At 48.9% G+C, this 22,776-nt stretch overlaps 1 protein-coding gene across 1 annotated transcript; it reads left to right on the top strand.

Annotated features, from left to right (window-relative positions):
* The first annotated feature begins 2,449 nt into the window (after nucleotides 1-2,449).
* RFLNA (refilin A) lies at nucleotides 2,450-21,215 on the top strand. The gene is made up of 3 exons (XM_075434988.1): nucleotides 2,450-2,879; nucleotides 13,427-13,536; nucleotides 15,739-21,215. Exons 1-3 carry the CDS (start codon nucleotides 2,670-2,672, stop codon nucleotides 16,070-16,072), a joined length of 654 nt encoding a protein of 217 aa, XP_075291103.1. The 5' UTR covers nucleotides 2,450-2,669; the 3' UTR covers nucleotides 16,073-21,215.
* The last annotated feature ends 1,561 nt before the right edge of the window (nucleotides 21,216-22,776 follow it).

The following is a 22,776-nucleotide window of genomic DNA, read 5'->3' as shown; positions in this document are numbered from 1 at the left end:
AAGACACCTCTCTAGGAGTAAGGGATAGTGCACTCACCTCTGTCCAGTGTCCCTTCGTCCTGCTCCTTTCTTCTTCTTGGAGGAAAGCAGCTCTGAAGACACTCCTTCCCCTTGCACATATGGTCTCGCCAGTTCAGGAGAGGGGCAGTGGGATGGGGCTGCAGCAGAACTGCTGGGCTGAATGCCTGTAGTTCACCGTGTTGACTGGCTGGAGAAGCCTACTAAGTGTTAGGTAGCAAGCCAGGGTCTAATTTATGGAAATTTTGACCTTTGGTCCCCTTTGACATTTTCAGATCAGCCGTAGCCTGCGTGAGCCATCAGAGCCCTTACAGTAAGGGGCTCTAAATCAGCCTGTGCGGCTGCTGGAGCCGACGAGCAGGTCAGAGGCAAGAATTCACTGAGGTTCGTGTGTGGGCTGCTCGGTGCCTGTTTGACATTTATAAATCAGTGACATTCCTCTGCACAGCTCAGTGCATACAGATTGCTTCAGTCACTCTGAGGAGGGGCCCTCGTTTCAGCCAAGGGTGGATTTGGGCATCCTCGGCCTTTCCTTTTGACTTGAGCAAGAATAAGCCTAAACAAATCCAGCTTTATTAGCTGGTGCATTCCCCTATCACCGTACAATGTGACCTGCTCCCTCAGGAGGATAGAGCAAGGGCTCTTTTAGGATCCAACCCTACCTCCAAGGACTCTGTGTCATCTTGAGGGCTTGGGCGTGAAAGACTTCATCCCTAGGTGCAATACCAGACCTGTGACATTTTCATCAGCCACCACAACAAACGTTGCGTTTGTTGGTTTTGTAGCACAAACAGCCGTGGTCCTGTTCTGCTGGGTGTTGGGCCCACAGCTCAGACCGAGGTGAAGTGGCCACTTGGATTTGGACCTTATAAATGCTTATAAATATCTCAAGGGTGGGTGTCAGGAGGATGGGGCCAGACTCTTTTCAGTGGTGCCCAGTGACAGGACAAGGGGCAACGGGCACAAACTGAAGCAGAGGAAGCTCCAGCTGAACATGAGGAAGAACTTCTTCCCTCTGAGGGTGACGGAGCCCTGGCACAGGCTGCCCAGGGAGGTTGTGGAGTCTCCTTCTCTGGAGATATTCCAGACCCGCCTGGACAAGGTCCTGTGCAGCCTTCTCTAGGTGACCCTGCTTCAGCAGGGGGTTTGGACTAGGTGACCCACAGAGGTCCCTTCCAACCCCTAACATGCTGTGATTCTGTGATTTCAACAGTTTCCCATGGAAACCTATTTGCCACGGATAAAGCTCTGCCAGGCTCAGCTGTACGAGTGGGCCTGCCCCAAATTTCTCACAGTCTGGACTCTATGTAGAGAGAAAACATGATGAGAAAAACATAACCAGGACTGTGGACAAGTTAACATTAACGTCAGCCAGTTATTGCGTAACAAATGTCCATATTGGCAACAAATGTCCATATTGGCTTCAGCGAGCCTGACCTGTTTAACCGCTGCTTGCTCCTCTGAACCCCGAGGGCTGATACGGACTCTCCATTCCCCTCCGTGCCGGCAGTGCCTCTGTCACACACCGCTCCTCCCGGCCAGCCGCCGTGCCGGGCTTCGGGATGCCCTCCCATAGCGTTCATGGTGCTTCCAAACACATGACGACGGCCGGGATGGGGAGGCCAGCTCCTCAGCGGTTGGGAAGCCAAAGAGATTCTGTTTCGGGAGGTGTAAGGACCGCCATGAGGGTACGGCCAGCACAGGGGCGATGGCGGGCATATACACCCATGGTCACCCACTGCCTCGGTGAAGCCACCCCTCGCCACCTCAAAGGGAAGAGGAATGACGGCTCTTGAGAAGAGCTCTTCCCTGATGCCCACACACCTTGACACCGAGGGGAAAAGCTGCTTTAGGGGGTGAGGGAGCCAAAGAAGGACGAAAATCAGAACTGAGGGAAAAATCAGGTGGAACTGAGGGAAAAATCATACAGAAGCGAGGGAAAACTCGGACAGAAGTGAGGGAAAAACCAGAGCGAGGGAAATGGGCGGAGGGCAGCCGCACTCGTCGATGGCGGCGGGCCCCTCTCCCGCAGGCAGCGCCGTGTGCGGGGGTCGCCTGAGGGCTCCTCGGGGGGCGATGCCCGGGGGATGGGGGGCGGGGGGCACAGGGCGGGCGGCGCCAACCGCTCTCCCTGTCCGGGAAATGCCTGAAAACGTGCGGCCGGCGCAGAGCTGGGGGGCCGGGGGAAGGGGAGGGCGCTCCCCGGCTCCCCTCCCACCCTCTCCGGATAAATGGGCCGCCGGGAGGCGGCGGGTGGGCGGACGGCGGCAGCCTGAGGACGAGCGCGGCCCGCCCGTCCCCCGCCGCGCCCAGCGCTCCCTGCCGGCGGGGCCGCCCCGGGCTCCGCCGCACGCAACCGGCCGCGTCCCCGGCGGGGCTGCGCGGGGGGCTGGGGCCTTTCTTCCTTTCCCCGGGGGCCGCCTGACGGGCAGGGGGCGGCCGGGGCGCGGGGTCCGGGCGGAGGGAAGCGGCCCGCTCCGGCTGATGCCGGCTCTCCCCCCGGCAGCAGGCTCAGCCCGGGTTCCGGCAGGCTGGTGGCGGCCATCGGGACTCAGGGGGGGCCCCCCGGGCTCCCTTCCCCTCCCCTCCCTCCGCGGCGGGCGGCGCTGGAGGATTTTCTCCCGCCGCGGCCCCCTCGCTGCCCCCCAGACATGGTAGGTCACCTACAGCTGCAAGGGATGGACGAGAGCCTGAAGGAGAAGAGCCGGGAAGGCTTGCTGGACAGCCCGGACTCGGGACTGCCTCCCAGCCCCAGCCCCCCCTTCTACTCCCTCTCGCCCGGTGAGGGTCGAGCGGGGGGCAGCGGCGGTGCGGACCCCCCGGCCCCGGGGCACCGGCGAGAGGCCAAGGACGGCAGAGTGGTAAGAGCCAAACCCCGGGCGCCGGGCTCTGTCTCTCCCGGGGGGGAGAGGCTGGCCGAGCCCTGGAGTGGGGGGCAGCGAGGAGAGGGCTGGTGCCCGCTGACCGGGGCACCCCTGGGCCCTGTCCCCTCTCAGTGTCCGTCTGCGCCGGTGGCCGAGGGCTCTCCGGGGCTGGCCGTGCCCCATGGCGGCTGCAGCCCGGCGTTGGCACTGCCGCTGGCGTGCCCGGGCTGGGGGTTTCTGCTGCGCTCGCAGAAGCGTTGGCAGTTTGGCTGGGTGAACTCTGATAGCGGCGCAGGAGTGAAGCCCAGCTCCGAAACGGGCTCCGCTGCCTACCTTAGGAACAGAAAGGTGTAGTGGCTTCTCCTCGACGCTGTCCTGCCTGGTAGATGGAGGTTGGAGCTGCATCCGTCTGGACGAGGCAGGGGAGTCCGGCTCCCAGCCGTCCTCACGCTCTGGCCTCCCACGTTTGTTTTGTCAGGAGCGTGGAGCCACGTTTGCTGGAGACCTGGCTGAAAGAAAAGACAAAACCCATCCCTTGACTCGGGGCAGGGTGCGGGTGTCTGCCCGGGGGGCTGGTGTGGGGACGCGGTCTGGGGAAGATGGTGTGCTGCTGGCGTGGGGGTTTGCGGCATGAGCCTGCGTGGAAGGTCCGTGCGCGGCGTGGCCGAGCGGAGCAGGGCTGGGGGTCCGTAAGCTCAGACAGCTGGCAGCGGCACTGCACGTTGCGGTGAGCCTGATGCGGTGCTGGTGAAGCGGCTGACTGGAGTAGGATTTGGGTAGGTTTATTATGGCTAGTATTCGGCTTTACTTTGTTTGTTTCTATCCCTCAGCTATAAAATCTTTTTAAAACACAAAGTTCAGAGCATAAGCAATGGTGGTGGAGGTTTTTAAAGGATGATGAAAGTTCTTCCCCAGGGATCTTTCAAATTTTCTTTTAACATTTGTAGGTGTATTCAACACAGTTAATTGGCTTCTATATAGAATAAAAACTGCAGCACAAATCTTTCCATGGAAAAAAATTTATCTACCTATGGATTAATGACAATTCAAAGACTTCTTTCTGATAGAGATGTTTTGTAGTGACTTCTCACACCCTCATTTACTTTCTCAAGTTCTAAGGCTATTGTAGCATGTTATTGAAAAGTGCCTTTTACTCCCAAACATGCCAAAACCTTCCCCAGGAACCATGACTCCTCACCAGACTACGGTGGGTAGGGTGTGAGGTGTTAATTATGAAAATCAAATCTCAGACCACTGGCGCTGTGGTTCCAAATATGGAGCCTTACCTGCAGATGCCTGGGCGTGTGTGCCAGCTTGATGGGACTGTTTATGTACAAAGAGTTACCCACACACCTCTGATTTGGCAGCTCCAGGCTGTTGCTATGTATTTGTAAAATAAAATTTGGGAGGAAGATGAATGAAGGCTTGCTGGACCAGAAGACAGCTGGGGTGGAGGTGTCTGTACAGCTCTGTAGTGGGGATGTGACGGCCTTAATTCCAGTAATATGATGGTTGACCACCGCTCCTCCTCAGAAGGCCCTTAGATATTGAAAACAAAAGAGCATGAGAAAAAACCTGTTTCAGCTGTTGGGACTGAGAGTTTTAGTGCTTGACTCCTACAGGGGAAATGTAGTTATTCCTGTGATCTCTGTAAGGCAAAATGAAGTTTTGCAGGTTTTTTTGATCATAAATGAACATTTTGCACATTTCAGACTGTAGATATTTCCAAATTTTATATCGTATTGCAACAGCATGAATAGCCCTGGGCTCCTGCTGCTAGAGTATGGGTTTCATACATGGCAGGTATTTCCGTGCCCTTAGTAGGTGCAGAAGCTTGCAGAGATCCCAACACTGAAACCCATTTGACTGTATTATTTGGAGTGGTGCAGGACTGTGCTCTTTAACTCGGCCTGTTTGCTACACTGCGAAATAAGTAAATGGGAACTTTCACTCTGTTTGACTGTACGGAGAGCTTCACCACTTCTCATTTCCACCTTGAAAATACTGTACTTGCAGCTGTTATTAAGAAACCAGGAGAAATATGGAGAGCGTTGCTTGCTTCATACTTTTGAATTTCAGTGTCTAATTAGCTTTAATCTTGCCATTTAACAAGGACTTGCAGATCTATGAGCAGTTACACAATCCATGAATGCGCTTCTGTTTAACTCTACTACTCTGCTGTTCATCAGAGCATGCAGAATTGGCAAATCAATAATTGCAGCTATTTGCACACCAAGGCATGCTTTCTTAAATTGCCTGTTATATTAGTCTTTGTTTTTCTTATAAACGTGACAGAGCCAGGAATGCAGCCTCTTAGTGTTACAATACTATAAAGCCATATATAAGCTTAGTCACCAACGGCCAAAATTCTAGTATGTACGGGTACAATAAATTGCTGTCAGGTGAAGAAAACAACATTCCAAATCTGTGGGAAGTATTTCATACTATTCCTTGCTGCAGACCTATCAAAACCACCAGTCTGAACCCAGTTGTGTTCTTTTGCAGTCAGCTTTTTTGCTCCAACTACACAAATATGTTGGAAGAGTTTTTCTGCTCTAGAACAGCTCTTCTTATACAGACTAAAATGAGATTGCATGCCCTTATCGAAGACTTTCTTGTGTGTAAAATCTGTGCTCTCTCTGCTTTGTGTTATTAACTGTGACTCTGAAAAAGTAAACTCTCTTCTCTTTAATAAGCACAACTTTGTTTCAAAGACAATGCACCATTTATTCACATTTAACCAGCCAATTTGGCTACAGCTTTGGGATCCAAAAAATATGAAAGGCAATTTAAGGCCAGAGTCATAAATACCACAAGTTCGACACCATTTAGGGATTTTTTTTTTTTTTTGCATTTTACTTGCAGTGCAGGAGAAATTGGCTTTTATTTCTTCAAGTAAAGTCCATGTAGGGAATTTGTCAAAATTTTTTGTGCTTAAGTGCAAATATCCTAGTGAAAATAGAAGGTGACTTTTACCTAGTTCTATGTTTTAAATCTGAAACATGATTAAATTGACTCTTAGGACTTGGGTTACTGAATTCTCTAGGCTTTGCATGTAATGCTGGTCCAAAAGGCACATAAGTACAATGAAATAAGTCTCTAATAATATGCACAAAGAAGCAGTTGCTGGAAGGGTAGGGAATGAAATTACATTAAATTAGCTAGATCTGCTTAGAGTTTTCCCTGTTGTTGTTGCCCTGGGATGTAGTTTTAGGCTAGAAGAACTGCTTTTGGGCTGTGCTGAAATAAGTGCTTTGCATTCAGTAGCGTAACTCTAATGGAGATCAGGGCAGATCAGGATCACATTCATCCGCACAGCTAGCAGTGGTGCCTTCTTGAAGCAGCAGACTTCTTGCCCCTTCCTAACACTGTTGCCACTGCAATGAGTTCTGCCATTGCAATGAGTTCCTTTTTGTTTGAAAGACCTAAGTACTTCTGCATTCAGCCTGCCTCACTGAGCACTGACTTCTGTAGGACTATATCCCAGTGGATCAGGTGTCAGATGAATGCCCCCACGTAGGGAATTTCTACTTACATTCAGGAGCTGTGTTGGACAACAGTGCGGTGACAGAATCCGTCTTGTGTGGTGGGACGAGATTCCAGCTTCATCTCAAGTGCAAAGGAGGAAGAGGAGGATACCTTGGCACAGCCTTCACGGGCATGGTCCCAACAACAGGGTCCAGGTCAGTATGTGTGCCAACCCTGTTGGATTTATAACTGATATTAAAAAAAAAAACCAAACCAAACAACAAAACACCTCATCTTGACATGCTGCATTTTGAAGAGACCTTGGGCCACAGAGCCAGCATCTCATCCTACACTGAAAGCCCTCCAGGAAGGGAGACTGTCTTGTGGGGAGCAGGTGGGGAACATGGCCACCAAAGGTTTCCAGGCAATATGTAACTTCGAGATGACCCATACAGGGAAAGCATGTGTGAGAGAAAGGCCCAGCACCCCAAACTCAGCCAGCGTGCAGCCCACACATGGAGCGGGTGACCTGCCTCTCCAAGCTCACATGGGTCCCAGCAACTCTGGGGAAAACCCCAGGCTTGTGTGGGGAGCGAGGCACCCATCTGGCACAGCAGCAGGGCTTGCCTCAGGGGTTGGCATTTGCAGCCCGGCATCCTGAGACACTTCTGAACCGCTCCCACAGGGTGAGATCCTGCAGGAATTCCCCTGACAGGGGTTGGCGAGGGTTTCGGTTTCACGCCTGCGTCCGCTGCCTGATGAAGGCTAACCCCACCTGGCTGTCCTGGGTCCCTTGTCCCCAAACACTCACCCACTCCTCTTCCTCCTTGGTTCAACGCCATCAGCAAAGGAGGGGGAATGGCTCTGGGCCTCACCTCATCTGCAAACCGGGACAGACGTTGCTTCTGGGCAGATCAGGGAAACGGTCCTAAGGGTGTCATCGCCTGTTCTGAAAAATGTGGCTGTATCTGGGCTTGTGTCTTGCAGCTGTTTAATTTCCATTGCATCCCTGCATAGCGCTGTGGACAACAAGCAAAGCAGCACACATTTCCCACTTGAAACAGAAGAGAGAGATAGGCAGGAAGGGTGTAGTTCTTTGAAATAATAAAGCCCTGCTTTCTACCTGAGGTCTGCATCTACTGTTATCACCTTCAAATATAATCTCATCTGGCTCTAGTATAAATTACTCATAATGTGCAATACGTGAAGATATTGGGAAAATAAATGGTCTGTTAAACAAATATTGCTTATCAGCTGGAGCGGAGAATGTAGATGTGTGTCAAATAACTCAGCCAGATCTTTCATTATAGCTGTAAATAACAGCTGAGTAAAGTGACATTTTCATGGGCCTGACATGTTACCATAGTGGGAAAAAGTGGTGAGAGATTTGCTTATGCCTTAGCTAGGTTAGGAGCTGGGAATTTGGGAAGCTGTATCCTGTTCGCAGCCCTGATGCTTGGAAAACCGTTTCCCCTTACAGTCCCTAGAGATCTAATGCCACATCTTAGTGCCTTCCACATAACGACCGTAGCAAAAGGAGTCGGTCAGTTCTGGTCCTTCTTGCTCGCTGGGGAAAAGGTTTTTGGAGGATTTATTTGTTTCAAGTCATGTTGATTTCCTTTCCTTGTTGCTTTGCTGCCTGGAATTTGGAAGATACAGGAACAGACAGTATCTCTCAGGCCAGTTTCATGGCACTTTTTTCCTCATCTTTGTTTACTATTTGATAACTCTGCTTCCATTCTTGTAAGTTACCTGAAACAAAATGTATCTTAACAGAGCCCACTGACCCCACATAATTATAAAAAAATAGTATTATTCTGCCCACTGCATTATTTTTGCTGTTGTTCAGAACTCCGTGATTTAAATACCCCCAGGAACCAGTCACTGAGATGGCACTTGTGGCAGGTACGAAGCAAGGCTATGGAGCTGAAGGATGTGTGTCTGTCCTAAAGCGAGACACCCCCCCACCCTCCAAATAATACTTAGGCCACCATGAAGGAAGAGCTGTTGGTTAGCTGGAGATTGAATTCTGTTCAGCAACCGATTTTATCTATGTTTATCTGTGTGCTACTTGAAAAAAGCAGAATTCAGCTGCCCAGGCTGTTACATGCCTGAAAGGCATCAGAGTTAAGACAGAAGGAAAAATGCAGCCAAACAAGAAATCACTTTAACGTTTTAATAATACTGTAACCCATTGCTGGTTGAAACAAATTATGTACAGGAAAGGAAATAAAAATGATAGCACATTTTCTGCTGAATTTTCACCTTGGCTTTGTTTTGAGGGCATAACATGTGTGTGTGGGGCTCACTTTTTGATCTCTCCAATATCTTCCCTTTTACCTCAGCTTTCCTGGATTACCAGACTCCTCCTTTCATAAAGATGACAGGGCTGTGACGGGTTTTGCAGAGCCGCATCTGATAAGTAGCAGCACATCTCCAATTTCTGGACATAGATTTATCAGGTCCCAGCTGTAGCCTTCCAGCACAGCAACCCCAGGGTTTTGTCTTGGGATAGACAGACCTCGACCGCAGATCACTTGTGGACAGCCTGGGGTAAAGATATGTGGGTTTCTCCTCTTCACTATGAGTGACCCCAGCAGTGTGCAACAAGCTCTGCTCTTGCCAGCCCATCTGTGGTGCAGGGCTATGAAGAAGCTCACCTTCTTTGTGAAGCATCCGGAGATCGCTGAGTGGTTGCTAGAAATGAGCCAAGGATCATCGTTTTCTCAAGGGAGTTCAGAGGTCCAGTGTTCCTCTTCTTTCAACCATTCCTGGGCAGAAGGAAAAAGAATTGAGTTTTAGTATTTTTTTTGGACAGGCAGAACATTTTGGGTTTTTTTTTTTTTGACAATTTTAAAACAGATTGGAAGGAGCTGGTGTCAAACTCTTCCCAAAAAGCCAGCTTTTGACATGTGCCAAGCATGTAACACATCAGCCCCAAAGAGAAATCTTTTGGAAAGCCTCTTCTGTTCTTGCTTCCCCACACTGGAGGTGAAACAAAATGTCATCTGAAGTGCCTTTCAGTTGCTGCAGTGTAAAACCTGTGCTTACTGTTCAGTGACCCTTTCACTTCATGCAAGCAATTCAGTTGCTCGTTTGGCGAGAAGACTGCAGGGTCTTACAGATGATCTCTATTTTTAGACCATGTTTTGTAAGTTATTTACATCTTCCACATGCAGACTTCCAGGTGACTTCAAGGCTTCTGACCGGCAGCAGCTTAAGGTACTACGCGTGGTAGAGAAGTGTGAATCTGTAATGGTCTCTGGCGGGTGGTAGAAGTTGCTGGCTTTGACTTGCCAATGTCCATAATTGCTCCAGCTTTCTAAATTAATCAAGCCAAGCCTGCAGATCTGAAGTTGATGCTCATTTACAGCATATAAAAATGCATTATGAAATACCTTTTTTCACCCTTGCCTGCCCAGGGCAAGGTAAATTATAACCAACAATGGAAATAGCCTCATCACCACTCCATCCAGAACTAACCTGGACAAGATTTCCTCCTGCTCTCACCAAATTCAGTGGCAACTTTTTGACTCTGATTTCAGTCATGCATGACAGAGCCTCTGTTTCTCCATGCACACTGGTATTGTTTCTGCAGCATGTTCTTGTTTTCCTGTTCCTTGCTATGGGACTTGTTTGCCTCTGTGCCCACGCTCTGACCAAGCAGCACCCAGCCGGCTGTGAAGCCGGTTCCCGTAGCAATGTTCCTGCTAAGCCACAGGAAGGACCTCGCCTCCTGCATCTTCATCTCTAGGGATGTTTAAAGCACACTTAGTGTCAGCATATGTTAGCACGAAGTGTGAAGGTTTGCTCACCTGGAAGCACTGAAATGGCTTCTTTAAAACTGCGCTTTACAGATGCCCTTTGCAGAACTGTTAAGAGATCTGGATTTCTCCTGTGTTAATCGAGCAAAGCAGCTCATGGTTACCATCCATCTGAATGTTATTTGCGTTCTAGCAAGCTAGTCTGGTCCTGAAAAGCAGCTTAATTCACAACTGTTCTGTTTTACCCAGTCTTCACTTGTCCCTGGCCAGTAGAAGTAAAGAAGATATTCCTGTAGGCTGAACTCACAGTCAGACAACGCCGGGGTGCCTGTGCAGCTCAGATCAGTGCTTCCCAACCTCTGGTTATCTAAGTTTGCAGGCAGTTTTGGCAACATGGCCTGAAGACTTCTGTTGTTTAAAAGCTGAGACAGGAGAGCCTTCCCAATTGTGTTCTGCCTCTCCACTTTTTGGGTGATTGGTAAGAGTGTGGAACTGTCTTTGGTGGCTGTGACTTACTTTACCTATTACGGGAAAGACCAAACCACCAGCTTGCTGGTTACACTCAGAGAGAACTGTTACTCCTGCCCAGCCGAGGTGAGCATCACAAAGGCTCCCCAAAGGCAGTGCATGGAAGAGAGCAGGGTGCGCAGAGCATTCCAGATGTGCTTTCTTGGGCTGTCGGATCACACGGAGAAGGGAGCAGCTGGGCACGGACTTGGGTGGATGCCCTCTGAAAAAAAAACCTGGATGGTGCTGGGAGAGGCAGTGGTAGTTCAAGGGCAGGGGCTTTCCCTTCAGAGCCTGTTGCAAACCTGTGCCCTGGTCAGCAGCGTTGTCTTCAAGATGGGATATAAAAGCCCAAACCACTTCTAAGTCACCATTGTTTTGTGCTGAGAGTCATGGTTTGTAGTAAAGATAGGACATTCAAATATTTTCCAGTAAGAGGTATGCATACCTTTAGGTCTGGTCTTCATGTTACAGGAGAAGGCCCACCTTTCTGCCCTGTGCAAATGCTGTGTTTCATCTGGAGAGCTGGCCATGTGCAGACTGTTAAAAGCTGGAGATCTGTGCCCTTGTGAACTATGACTTGTCTGATCTAAACAAGTCCCATTTCAGAAGCGAAGAGCTTTATTTATGACCAGAAAGGCTGCCCTTGCCCTCTCTTGTCAAGAGTGTTGAAAGCGATCCAGGAATGAACTTTGCCTTTTGGCCAGTGTTTGGTAGTGAGGGTGAACATATCTTTTTTTTTTTTTCCCTTTTCATCCCCCCCATACCTATGCAAATACTGTCCTTAACAGAAGGTGAGGGTTTGGCCATTTTGCTTTACAAATTTAACACAGTAATAAAATGCGTGGATATTGCAGTATGGAAAGAGTAAACAGCTTTGTGGCTTTGGGACACAGAATTGAAGGGCTTGGCGAATTCAGATGAAGCAGTGACATTTTTTGCCTTAGCCTAAGGCAGAAAGCCCAAGTCACTAGAGAAAACCAGACCTCAGCTAGTGGGAGCTGATGCTCTTGAGTGGACTTTGCAGAGCTTTGCCAGTTAACACCAGCCGGAGGGGTAACCTGGCGAGCATGCGGGGACCTGCATGTTGGACAGTGTAGGGCACAAGCTTCAGGACCTTACACAGCACTGCCAGTGTGAACCAGGCCACAGCTCCAGTGGTCCCTCCTGTCCCACCCAACCAGAAGATGCTGGGGAAGGTAGAAAGGTGATCCTACTGACTTACACTGATGAAATATGGCTGTGATTCTAGCATATAGGGCCTGTCCATGGTGGAAAGTGGAAAAACTCCAGGAGCTTTTCAGACATCTAGAGACCTTTCAACACTGCACAGAAGCTGCCAGCCATCTCCTTTAAAGAGATCCTGTGTCCCTGTGTGTCAGAAATTGCTGCCGACAGAAAAGTGGTGGCAGGGACCAAAACCTGCAAGGACATTTTTCCAGGAGGGCAGGATTAGGCTTAATTAGCTGCTGGGCTTGGTCCAGACACCAGACACAGGATCCCTGTATGTGGGAGCTGATGTTTAAGAGCACTGCAGTATAGAGAAGTGGGATTACTCATTTTTGTGGTGGGCAGAGGAGCCTGCTGGACTGTGACAACTTGTCAGAGTAACTTCGGGGTGTAATTAGCCTTAAAAATCCAGTTTTCAGTGTTGTGAGTTGGAACAGCTCCATTCATTAAGAAGTCCTGACTTGAAACTGGCTTCCTGCATTGCAGAAGCCACAAGGTGCCCCAGTGCCTCACCCCGTGCTCAGTTGTGCATGGTTAACTAGAATGTCCCTTGGAGTGTGACAGCCATTTTTGGCACGGATACTTCAGCAACAGCAAGTCTACCACTTCCCCCGCTGGATCGTTGCAAGGGGTACATTATTTTCAGCATATGTGTATATATAAATATATATATATATCTCACTTAAGTAGACCTACATCCTTTAAGTCAGCAGACTTAGGCGCTATCTCTGTGTTACATCAGACTTAGCACACTTCCCCATCCTGGTGCACTTCGAGTCTTTTGTAAGACTTTTTAATTTGTAACAGTGAAGGCAACATCAGGGCTAAAGAAAACCCACAAACAATTGCAATTCCTGTGAGAAACGAGGAAGGAAGAAGGAAAGGAAGGGCTAAGTTTCAACAGACAGATACTGCGGCGTGGAGTGCCAGAGATCTGGCAGAGTCGCTCACCTGGGGTGATGCGCAGGGCGGAGGGAGGTGGAGAGGGTGGTCTTGGTGGGCAGAGGGCAGCCCGCTGCGTCGCATCAGCCCTGGGAGCTGGCAGTCAGCCTGCGAGTTGATAGAGCCACAGGTGGCAGATCGGAAGGTCGAAGCATCTTAACTGCTCGTCTGTGTGAGGATGGGGGTTATTGGTCCCGTTCTCTGCCAAGCACCTTCAGGCTGTTTTTGGCAACTTGACAATGGTCCTCCCCTTTGACCATGGAGCAGGGTGCCTTCCTCGGTGCGATGAACACTCTGCTCACCTGGGGCCCTGCTACAAACCTGGAAAAGACAGGGACTGTGAGGGGGAGCTGAGTGATGCTGAGAGCGCAAGCAAGGCGAGCTGAGCTTGCATGAAACAAAGTTGGTCCTGATGCTGCCACCGTTGCCTATTCTTGTGGCTGAAGAGCCCGTGACCTGCTGTCCCGCGGGACTCTGAGGAGACGGAGTTCAGCAAGGTTGGAGGCACTGGTGTCTCCTGCCAGTGCTGAACGTGCTGCTGCTGGCTGCTCAGCTGCCAGCCACAGCACATCGCAAACCATGCCAGCCTCATCTGTTGTGTCCCAACACTTGCTGTGCTTCTCTTCCCTGCAGATGCCTTACCTGCTCCTGAACCAGTCCATGCCAGAGATGAGGCCTCGAATGTACCCCGTGTTTTTTGGAGAAAGCATTGAGGTCAGCCCTGAGCCTGTGCAGGAAATCAGGTACAGGTGGGATAGGATGTGTAGGTGGGGATTTCTGTCTTTTTCCTAGTGCTTTTCCTTCTGCAAAAATTAAAACGTGTTTACAAATGGGAGTCATGGTTGTTTTGATGGGAAGGGAGGGAGAGGTGGGACATTAAAGACACTGACAGCAGCAGCAGTAGAGGGGAGGAGGCAAGAACTGGAGGGAGGTTGCAGGAGAAGGTGGCTTTCCTTCCAAGGCTAGCTCAAATCCAAGGCTGTGAGTGAAACTGTTACCATCTGTAGGCTTGATGGACTCCACCGAGTAACCTGATGGTCTTCGTCCTGTTCCCTGCTGACTTGTATCCTCAGAAGAAGCAACACCCTTATAATTGGCACCTGTTTTTGTTAGCCCTTGCAGGAGAGAAACCAACATTAGACCAGCCTGCAGAGGCAGAATGAGCTCCTCCTCCTGAGGAGGTGGTCCCTCCAGCCAGTGACAGAGGTGTGCTGATCTCGTGTGGGGCTGGTGCTGTGGCTGACGGATGAACGTTGGTGTCTGCTCTTCTTTCGCTCTTTTGCTGGTGTGGAATGTACTCCGCAAACAGCACGGAGAAGTTACACGCAGCTTGGGGCAGGGACGGTGGGAGGACTGTAAACCCAATTCCCACCCCCCTCAACCTATGCAAACGTCTCTCTGGAAATGTACCCCAGTAAATCTCTGCTTGCTGAGGAACTGCCAGCGGGCATGTTTTTATGGTGATTACATCGGAGTCTTGTTTTATGTGTGCTGAATGACTTGCTTACACCCTAACTGTGCAAAATACATTACAGCAGCTCAGATTACATGCAGTGCACAATCAGTCAGCCCCCCTCCGGGTGGAGGTAATGACAAGCACACACCCAGCTTTTAATCTTTTTTACATGGAGTTGCACGTTCCTTGGCTGCTGATTGCCAGAGGAGCGTTTGGGGAACAGGGGAAACAAGTGAAAGTCCTGCTGCTCCCCATGGCCAGGGATTCTAGGAAAGCCCTTTACGTGGCCTGGTGTCCATATATCCCTTCTGCATGCCTGCAGATAACAGGCGGGGCAGTGATATCCCACATTTTGTGGGTTCTTCATCTGCTGGCAGTTAACACGGCCACTTCCTTTGAGACCAATGGCTTGGATATTGGACCGCCATAGCCCACAGCAGCTCTTTGCTTTACCGGCTGTTTGACCATTGCTTGGATTTTCCCTAGGCCCCAACAAGCAACCTCACCCCCTCATCTCCCAAGCACTCTGATTTTAGCTAGCTTGGGCGTCTTTGTGCTCTGATGGCAAGGCAATATAAAGAAAAAAAGACAAGCACACAGCCTTCACAGCTCAGCAATGGTCCATTACACCATGCTTCTGCCATCTATGAAAACATTGTTTATGGTATTATTTTCCTGCCAAGCCAGACCTTGCTTGGACAACAGGGCCTGTGAAAGCAGCAGCAGGCATGCTGTGTTGAGAAGTAGATTCCCCCTGACCCCAGTGTGACATCCCATGCCCATGGACCACCAGCAGCATCCATTCAGCCTGGTCACTGCAGCAGTGACACCCCCCAAGCCTAGCACTAGCAGCAGGGAGTGGGGTGAGACCTACCGTGAGTCAGTGACCAGGGGACCTTTGTCTCGCAGAGGCCCTCAGCATTTCAAGTTGATGCTGCATGGCGGTGCTTGTTAAAAATGCTCAGGAAAAGGCTGGATCACGAATTTTCCTGGAATGTCAAGCTTTTCCTGCACGGTCCATGGATGACTGTCCATTCTTCAGCCTCTGACCTACCCCAGCTGAGGGGGTTTCACTAGCTCTTGATGTCCTTTGCCAACAGCGTGTCTGCCTTCAGTGTAGCCCTCAGGGCTGAACCGAGGCTGCAGTGGGGCCCATGGAAGAAACCAGAGGAAGCAGCGGGTTGCTTGGAGCCTGTGCAACAAGGTCTTTGCTACCCTGCCATGACCAAGCAGGCCTGATCCACTGTGCACATGCACTGCAGAAATGCTGAGATGGCTTCACAGCAAGGTGGGGTTCCACCAAGATTCTCCAGCAGGAAGGAGTCCTCTTGGCCCTCTGCTTTGGGTTGTAGGGTCAGCAGCTGCCTCAGCATCTGTGCAGTAAGAGTTCATAAACATTTCCAGCTCCAGAGGGTTAGAGAAAAGTCCTGCCTATCCTCTCCCCTTTGCTGCCTGGGCTGTGTTCCTGATACCTTGCTGTCCTCTGTAGGTGCAACTCCGAGGTGAAGTATGACTCTGAGAAGCATTACCGGGATGACATCTTCTATGGCCCCATCCCGACCGTCACCACCTACAGTGAGACAGTCATTGCAGCTCCCAATTGCACCTGGCGGAACTACAAGTCCCAGCTGATCTTTGAGCCCCGCCAGAAGCCACTGAGGTTTCAGAGCACGACCATCATTTTTCCTAAACGTGCCAAGAACATTTACCGGACCACCCTCAACTACAGCTTGGGTTGTGCCAAGCGTTGGTTTGCTTCCAGCGTGCAGCTGGAACTCTGTGAGGAAACCAGCCCGTGCGTCATCTACAGCGAGACCCTCTGATCTGCCCTGCCGCTGGCAAACTTGTGACCTCAAGGAGGCTGTGGCCTTTGCTGGGTCTCTGGCTGGGCCCTCATTGATGGCGACTGAATATTAATGGCTGGAGAACACGTCGTGTTGGGTGAGGCTGAACTGGCTGGGAGGAGGTTTGTAGGGCATGGGATGGTTTTGATCAGTGAGAGGCTGGCTTGTATTTTGCGACGTTCCTGACATTCATGATCTGGATTTTATTTTTGGTTTTTTTCCAAGCATATCTATTTTTTAATTGTGTTTAGATGAAATCAAGATGACAAAGGACCCTATTACCCATAGCAGAGTGCTGCCTTGTGAGCTCTGTAGGTCTCGTCTAGCACATAGGCGAGACTCACTTTAACCTTCAGAGCTATTTTGATCTCTGCAAAGGGAAGACCAGCTGCAGAGTCAGCATCCAGTCTGCCCAGCATACACCAAGCCAGGTCTCTTAGAGTTTAAATGCAGAGGAGACAGTTATTTGTATCAATACATCACAGCTTGCTCCAACAGCTCACCTGGGAGATAACTGCAGTGTTACACCGCTGCAGTAACCTCAGGCCTAACTTACTGGGAGGATCCGGGACTGTCACCAAGAAAAAGAGGAAGAAAACAGGCGCATGGTGCTCTTGTGAGCGGGTGAATGTTTATAAACGATAGCAAGGCACAGCACAACCAGGAGAGGGGAGAAAGGCCTACCCTGACGCACGCCCACCTCTCCTGTGAGCCCAGCCAAGAGTAAGCAGGGGAGACTGAGGAAACTGAATAGCTGAAGGGTGATTTTCTGAAAGTGTCCAAGTGATTTAGGAGCCCAGCGCCCTTTTTCAAAAGTACTGACAGTCCAAGTGTGCCGTGCTGTTCATTGTCTTGAACACCCAGTTTACAGGGATATTTACGCACTTGCAACCCTTCTGAGCTTCAGGGTATGGCTGTATTGCAGAGAGGAGTGTAGTACAGGAGGATGCTATCTAGCTTCAAAGAAGCTGTTGCAGGGTTAACTCATGAGCAAGGTTGCTCACCCTCTCGATAGTTTCCATACCTGTGACATAGACAGCTTTGCTGACTCTGGAGGAGCAGCCAAACTTTCTCAGCGTAGAGCTTGAAGTATTGAAGAGCCCAAATCCATGCAGGTTTTTCTTGGGCAGGCAGGCTGCAGCAATTCAACAGGTGCTTCACAAAGAGCTGAGCTGTCTCTGCAAAAGAATCAAGAAACACTGAGAGCACGGGAGTCACTACAGCCATCCTGAAGTAAACCATTCCCCACTCGTGAATCACATCTCCCGGTATCTCTTCACTTTGGTAGCTCGTTGAAAATCTGCAAGAGCCTGGATTCCTGCAAACATGTAACCTTTGAAAATGGCATGGAATTGTCTCCAGAAATCTTACCAAGAATTTTTGTATGCTGCTCAGAAGAGCCCAGACTTAGAAAAGAACCACACAGCTCTGGAAATTAATTTCCAGCTTTCCCTCTTCTAAACTTTCCATTTTGTTCCTGACTTGCTGCGAGTCTCATCAAGTTATTTCAGAACAGAACTGAGTCAGAAAACCTATTAACAATATCAACAAGACATAGCTGATTGCCCAGAACAGTTGACGCACAAACCCACAGAGATTAAAAAAAAAAAAATTTGAAAAACTTAAAAAAATAAAATGAAACAGTGACTTATGAAGATACTTCTTTTTTTCCACCAGCTTCAAAAGGCAATTGGTGGATGTGACCAGAACTGTGACCTTTATGAAACAGAGTTCTCTTGTTCAAAATGAAGTACACTTTTTCCACCAGAGGTAAATACAAAGTCTTTATACACAAACTTAGATCCTGACAGCTGAAGCATCATTAGTACTGAAAGATGTGTGCCATGGCAGTGACGAACTCTGCCTCTGTATGTCGGAGTTAGGACTTAGTAGGGAGAAATCTCTCAAAGGATTTCCAAGGCTTCCACCTAATGTTGAATTCTTTTCAGCATCACGGAAACAAGGATTATGTCTGTTACTGGGCAGATTTTGCTGTCACTGTCAGCATCAAGGCCTGGAAAAGCAACATCTGCCTCCAAAGGGATGATTATGCCTGAAGCAACCCTTCTCCCCGGAGCTCCAGCAAGCAGAAGTGCTGCGGAGTTAGCTCAGACAGCAAGGCAGCTGAGGCTAGGATGAACGTTGTCTCAGCGCAATGCAAGTTGGTGATGCACTTAATTGCTAGCTCATCTTGAGGTCTGTCCCATTTCGCCAAGCGCTGGTGAGTGGGCATTGGGACCAGTGGAAATACTCATCTGCCTTCCTGGGTACATCGTGAGGGCTCTGGAGGGCTCTTTCCGTCCACCTGTGAGAGGCTGTAGCAAAGGGGGTAGGCTTCCAAGCTGAGCAACGGTGTAGTCCAGACTGAAAAGCAGGGCCAGCTCTCAGACCCAGGAGATCCCTGCGTGATTACAGATTAGACTGCAGCCACCTCCACTGAGCAAGCATGGAGACAGGCTGACCTCCAAGCCAAAGGGATGCCAGAAACACCCTATTCTGACCATACATCAGGCTTTTCTCCTGTTAACAGTTGGATTATTCCCCTGCTCTAAGCACAGAGCTGCAGTTTTTGATCATGCTGGTCTTTGAGCAAGACAGGTTTTCCCCAGAAAATCTCTTTTATTGTGGCCGGCTGCAGGCTTCTGCCCACATTGTCCACTGTTAGTTCTGCTTCCTAATCATTGGCTGCAACAGAAAAAAAGATGTTTAAAAAAGCAAAAAAACTAGCGTGCAAATACAAATCCAGTGGAGAGACCTGAGCCACAGCCTGGCCTTTCCCCGTGCTGGGACAGGGGCTGCAAAGGCAGAGCCTCACAGGTCAACGTGACCCCTGGGAGGGTGCAACGGAGGGCTGCATCCCTGGCACTGTAGGGTCCCCACACATCCAGGTCAGGCCTCTTTGAAGCTTCATGCTTTGTTTTCTCTGCAAATAGACTAGAAATGACCTCACATGCTCCTGCTCCATTGAGCTTCAGCAGCTTTTCTGGTTTTGCCATGTTAGGAAAAAAAAGCCAGCCGGCAGCTTGGGTTTCTCAGCTGCTGAACACACTTTGAGCTGTGTAGCCATGGACAGGCCATGGTGGGCTACCACCCTGGACCACATCCAAGCTGTGACATTGCCAAGTGCCTGAGATCTGTAGAAATTTTTGAAAAATACCTTCTTCTATGATGTCTCCCATGGGCCCATCACAAGCTGCTTTTCTTCTCAGTGAAAGCAGGCCTTGGAAAGGGACTTTGTTTTTCTTGAGCACAAGAAAACCACAGAAGGTCAGGTCTTCACCCTCATGTGGGTGCAGATCCCACCCTGCTTGCCCACCCTCTGTCCCTATTGCTCCTATCCCTGTGGCTGGGTTTGGCGGTGGTAGAAGAGCTGAAGTTCATCTTGCTCCCAACTGGAAAAAGCAGTGGCTTTTTTTTGTTTTGCTTAAACACCAGAAACTGAATTTTGTGTTTGTGTGTTGCCACTTAAGAATCGCTCCCGGCCGCCAAGAAGTGCCTTACCTGTACGATGTTTGTACATCTAAAGGAATGATTAGTCCCACCAGAGAGGTGTTTTAAGTGGAGCATTACTCATCTCAACCAACAGATCTTTGTTCATGTATATTTTCTCAAAGATACAAATGATAAATTTAGACTATGGAAATGTTGCTTAGAAAGGTGAGTTTCCTTGAGCAGCTGGGGCTATGGCTACACAATTTATCCCTGGGGTCTTCATGTGTCTGTTGCCCACAGTCCTGTGAGCCTGATAGGTAGAGTCAGACTCTGTCTTCAGGAACTATTTTCCGTCAATAGTTATTTTCAAGATCAGAAGCTTTCTCAGAAGGCATCTGTTTTGTGGAGGGGAAGGTTGTTTTCTTCCATATGAAAAGTCACTGTCTCAAAGGTGCGGGGTTTGCCCTTCATCCCCTTCATTCCTGTGATGTTTCACCCCTGAATGCAGCAGAGCATGCTTGTGTCTGGTCTGCCTGCATTGCTGTCATTGCGTTTGGGGCCAGAAAGAGGGAACCCTGACTAAATACTGACCTTTCAGAGCCTGCAGAATACTTTGCACAAAACACAGAAAGCAGCTTTGACGAGAACAGTTTACTGCTTCTTTCGTCTTTATTTCTATGGGTGGTTTTTTTGGGGTGTTTTTTTTTTTTTCTTTGTTTCCTAAGCCAGCTCTACTTTTCTCAATGTGAAATACAGACAGATGCGCACCCTAGGTGCATACTTTCTGGGAATGATGAAATGAGGTTTGGGTGTTGATAGCAGTGTTTGAGTGAGCTGCTGGTCAGAGAAGTGAATGCTATTTACTATTTATGTTGAGTGTGTCTTAAAAAAATGGGAAAGGTCACTAGAAGGCTAATGAGCAAAACACTTTGTAGAGCAAACTGAGGACTGAAGGCTGCGTGAATCTGATCTAGAGGCGAATGGTTCTGTGTGTGAACACTGTGAGCTAGGATACTTAGTCATTGTAGTTTTAACCTGCCTTTTTTTCCTGCAGGGAAGAGCATCCTTGCCTTCTTTAGAGCAGAAACAAAATCAGATTGATCCTTGGTCACAGTTAGTCCCACTGAAGCCCATGAGCGTCAGCCTTCCCCCAGCTTCTGGGGGTCTCTGTGTGTCAAGCACGGATACATAGAGCTGTCCCTGTGTAGAGATGGGGGAACGCTTTATAGGGCATGATGGATCTTCTTGTGGGTTATTCACATTTCTGCTGCCAGATAAACTCTGCTCCCCAAGGATCCCTTCATCACTCACAAGTTGATCTGCTTTGAACATCTCCCCTAAAGCTCTCTGATAACCATTGTATTTTATAAGCCTTGGGAGGCACTAATTCCTTTTCAGATGCTGTGATGGCCATCAAAATGAGCAAAAGTATCCTACCGTGTGAATCGTGACCTGAAGATGGGGCTGAAAGATGTTTGAAGGTTAGAGAAGGAAGAAGAGAACATATTACTGGTGGAAATGCATAAGGATGTGTCATATTTTTATTTTTGTAAGTCTGATTCTCTAAGTGCTTGTAAAGTACTTTACTGTTGTATATGTGGTGATGCAGTAGTTCACAATATCCTTCTATTTTTGTATATTCCCCCCTCCACAATAATCCCTTCCTGTTCAACTCATAGAGAGTAATTTAAGAAGACAAAATTTATATATCATAATAAAATGCTCAAACTGGCATGCTGATATATCCGCAGTTTCCTTCCTCTTACTTATCCATTTACTTAGTCCCTAATGCCCCTTTCCCATCCAGAGGGAATGTTTTTGGTGTCTCCTTTGCTTGCCTGTGGGATTCAGCCCAGCTCCCCATGGTCAGGAGGCTGTGATTTCAGCCATGTAAAACCTCCTCTGTCACATATGCCCAGGGAAGGTTCAAATAGCTCAAGCAAAGAGCCCAAACCTCACTCTTCCTACAGAGGCAGTTTTACGATTTCTTCACCCTAAATTTCCCTCTTCCTGCTCGATCTTGTTCTACCCAGCTTGAAGCCCTGGTGTTCAATCTAGATAATTCCTCTCCTAGCTTTTCCATGGCCTTGAAGGGCAGGAAGAACCAACATAATGCTTATTTCATATCCAGGTATCCACATCCTAGTGCAGTATCAGGACCCCTGCTATGACCTGGCTTTCCAAATCGTGATGGCAGATGGGTTGCATCAGGGCTAAAACCCTGCCTCGCCATGAAGTGTGTTTTAAAGCCATTGCTGTAAATGCCTCAGGCTCGCCAGCCAGCTATGAGTAGAGTGCTCAGCTGTCTTCCAAGACCTAAGATGTCTGCAGGGAGAATCTGACACTAACCCTTATGGAAAAATTGTATTGGATTTATAGGGATGAAGTCAATAGGCTTGGACGAAAACGGCTGTTAAACTCTTAAGGAATGGAAAGGAGAAGGAAAGCCATGTTATGCAAGAGGCTTGCTTCAGGTGCACGGGAAGTGCCTGTGCCCTCATCACAAGATTTTTGACACAAATCACGGCTGAACTGCTCCTAGGATGAAGGATGGGAGACACTCTCATGCTCAAGCACCCACAGAAATGCAACAGCATGGAGAAGGCAGCGGGTGGGCGAGTTGAATGGTTGAAACCCGAACGCCAGATGAAGGACATGTGCATCCACTCCTGTTATTTAAATAAAACCATAAAACATGAATGCTGTCCAATGGAGATTCCTGAGGTGGCAGCTAAATCCTCAGCAGCATAGTATTAGATGCAGGATATGTGTTTTGGCAAGTGTGCTCAGATGAGCTAACCCCTAAGCTAGTGGCCTTTACTGTGCCATTTGGATGTTGTAAATTTAAGCAGATGATGCTTGGTATTAGTTTTGCTCCTGGGATATTTCAGAGAGTAATTGCACATATCTCTGAGGGATTACAAGGTGCTGAAGTTATAATGGATGGACTTTGAATTTAGACTAGATGCCTTCATGAACAGCAGGAAAGGTTTAGTCTGGTTTTACAGACAGCAAGAATGCTGAGTGTAAAATGCCAAAAGCCTCACCTGAAAGAAGTTGTTGATAATGGGCAGCTACAAATTAAATAATAATAAAACCCCACATACTGAGATCCCCATTCCACTCAACAAAGCAGAGCTGTAAGGGAACAACAGATGCCTTTATCAAACTTCATTCCACAGCTATGTACAGTCAACAAACAATGGAGAGATTTGCCAGAGAAAGAACCTTACCTGACATTGAGCAGTAAA

Source organism: Opisthocomus hoazin, chromosome 13 (assembly GCF_030867145.1).
Source record: "Opisthocomus hoazin isolate bOpiHoa1 chromosome 13, bOpiHoa1.hap1, whole genome shotgun sequence".
Classification (NCBI taxonomy): domain Eukaryota; kingdom Metazoa; phylum Chordata; class Aves; order Opisthocomiformes; family Opisthocomidae; genus Opisthocomus; species Opisthocomus hoazin.
The sequence above is the reverse complement of the archived record's forward strand: the minus strand, read 5'-3'. Positions and strand labels throughout refer to the sequence as shown.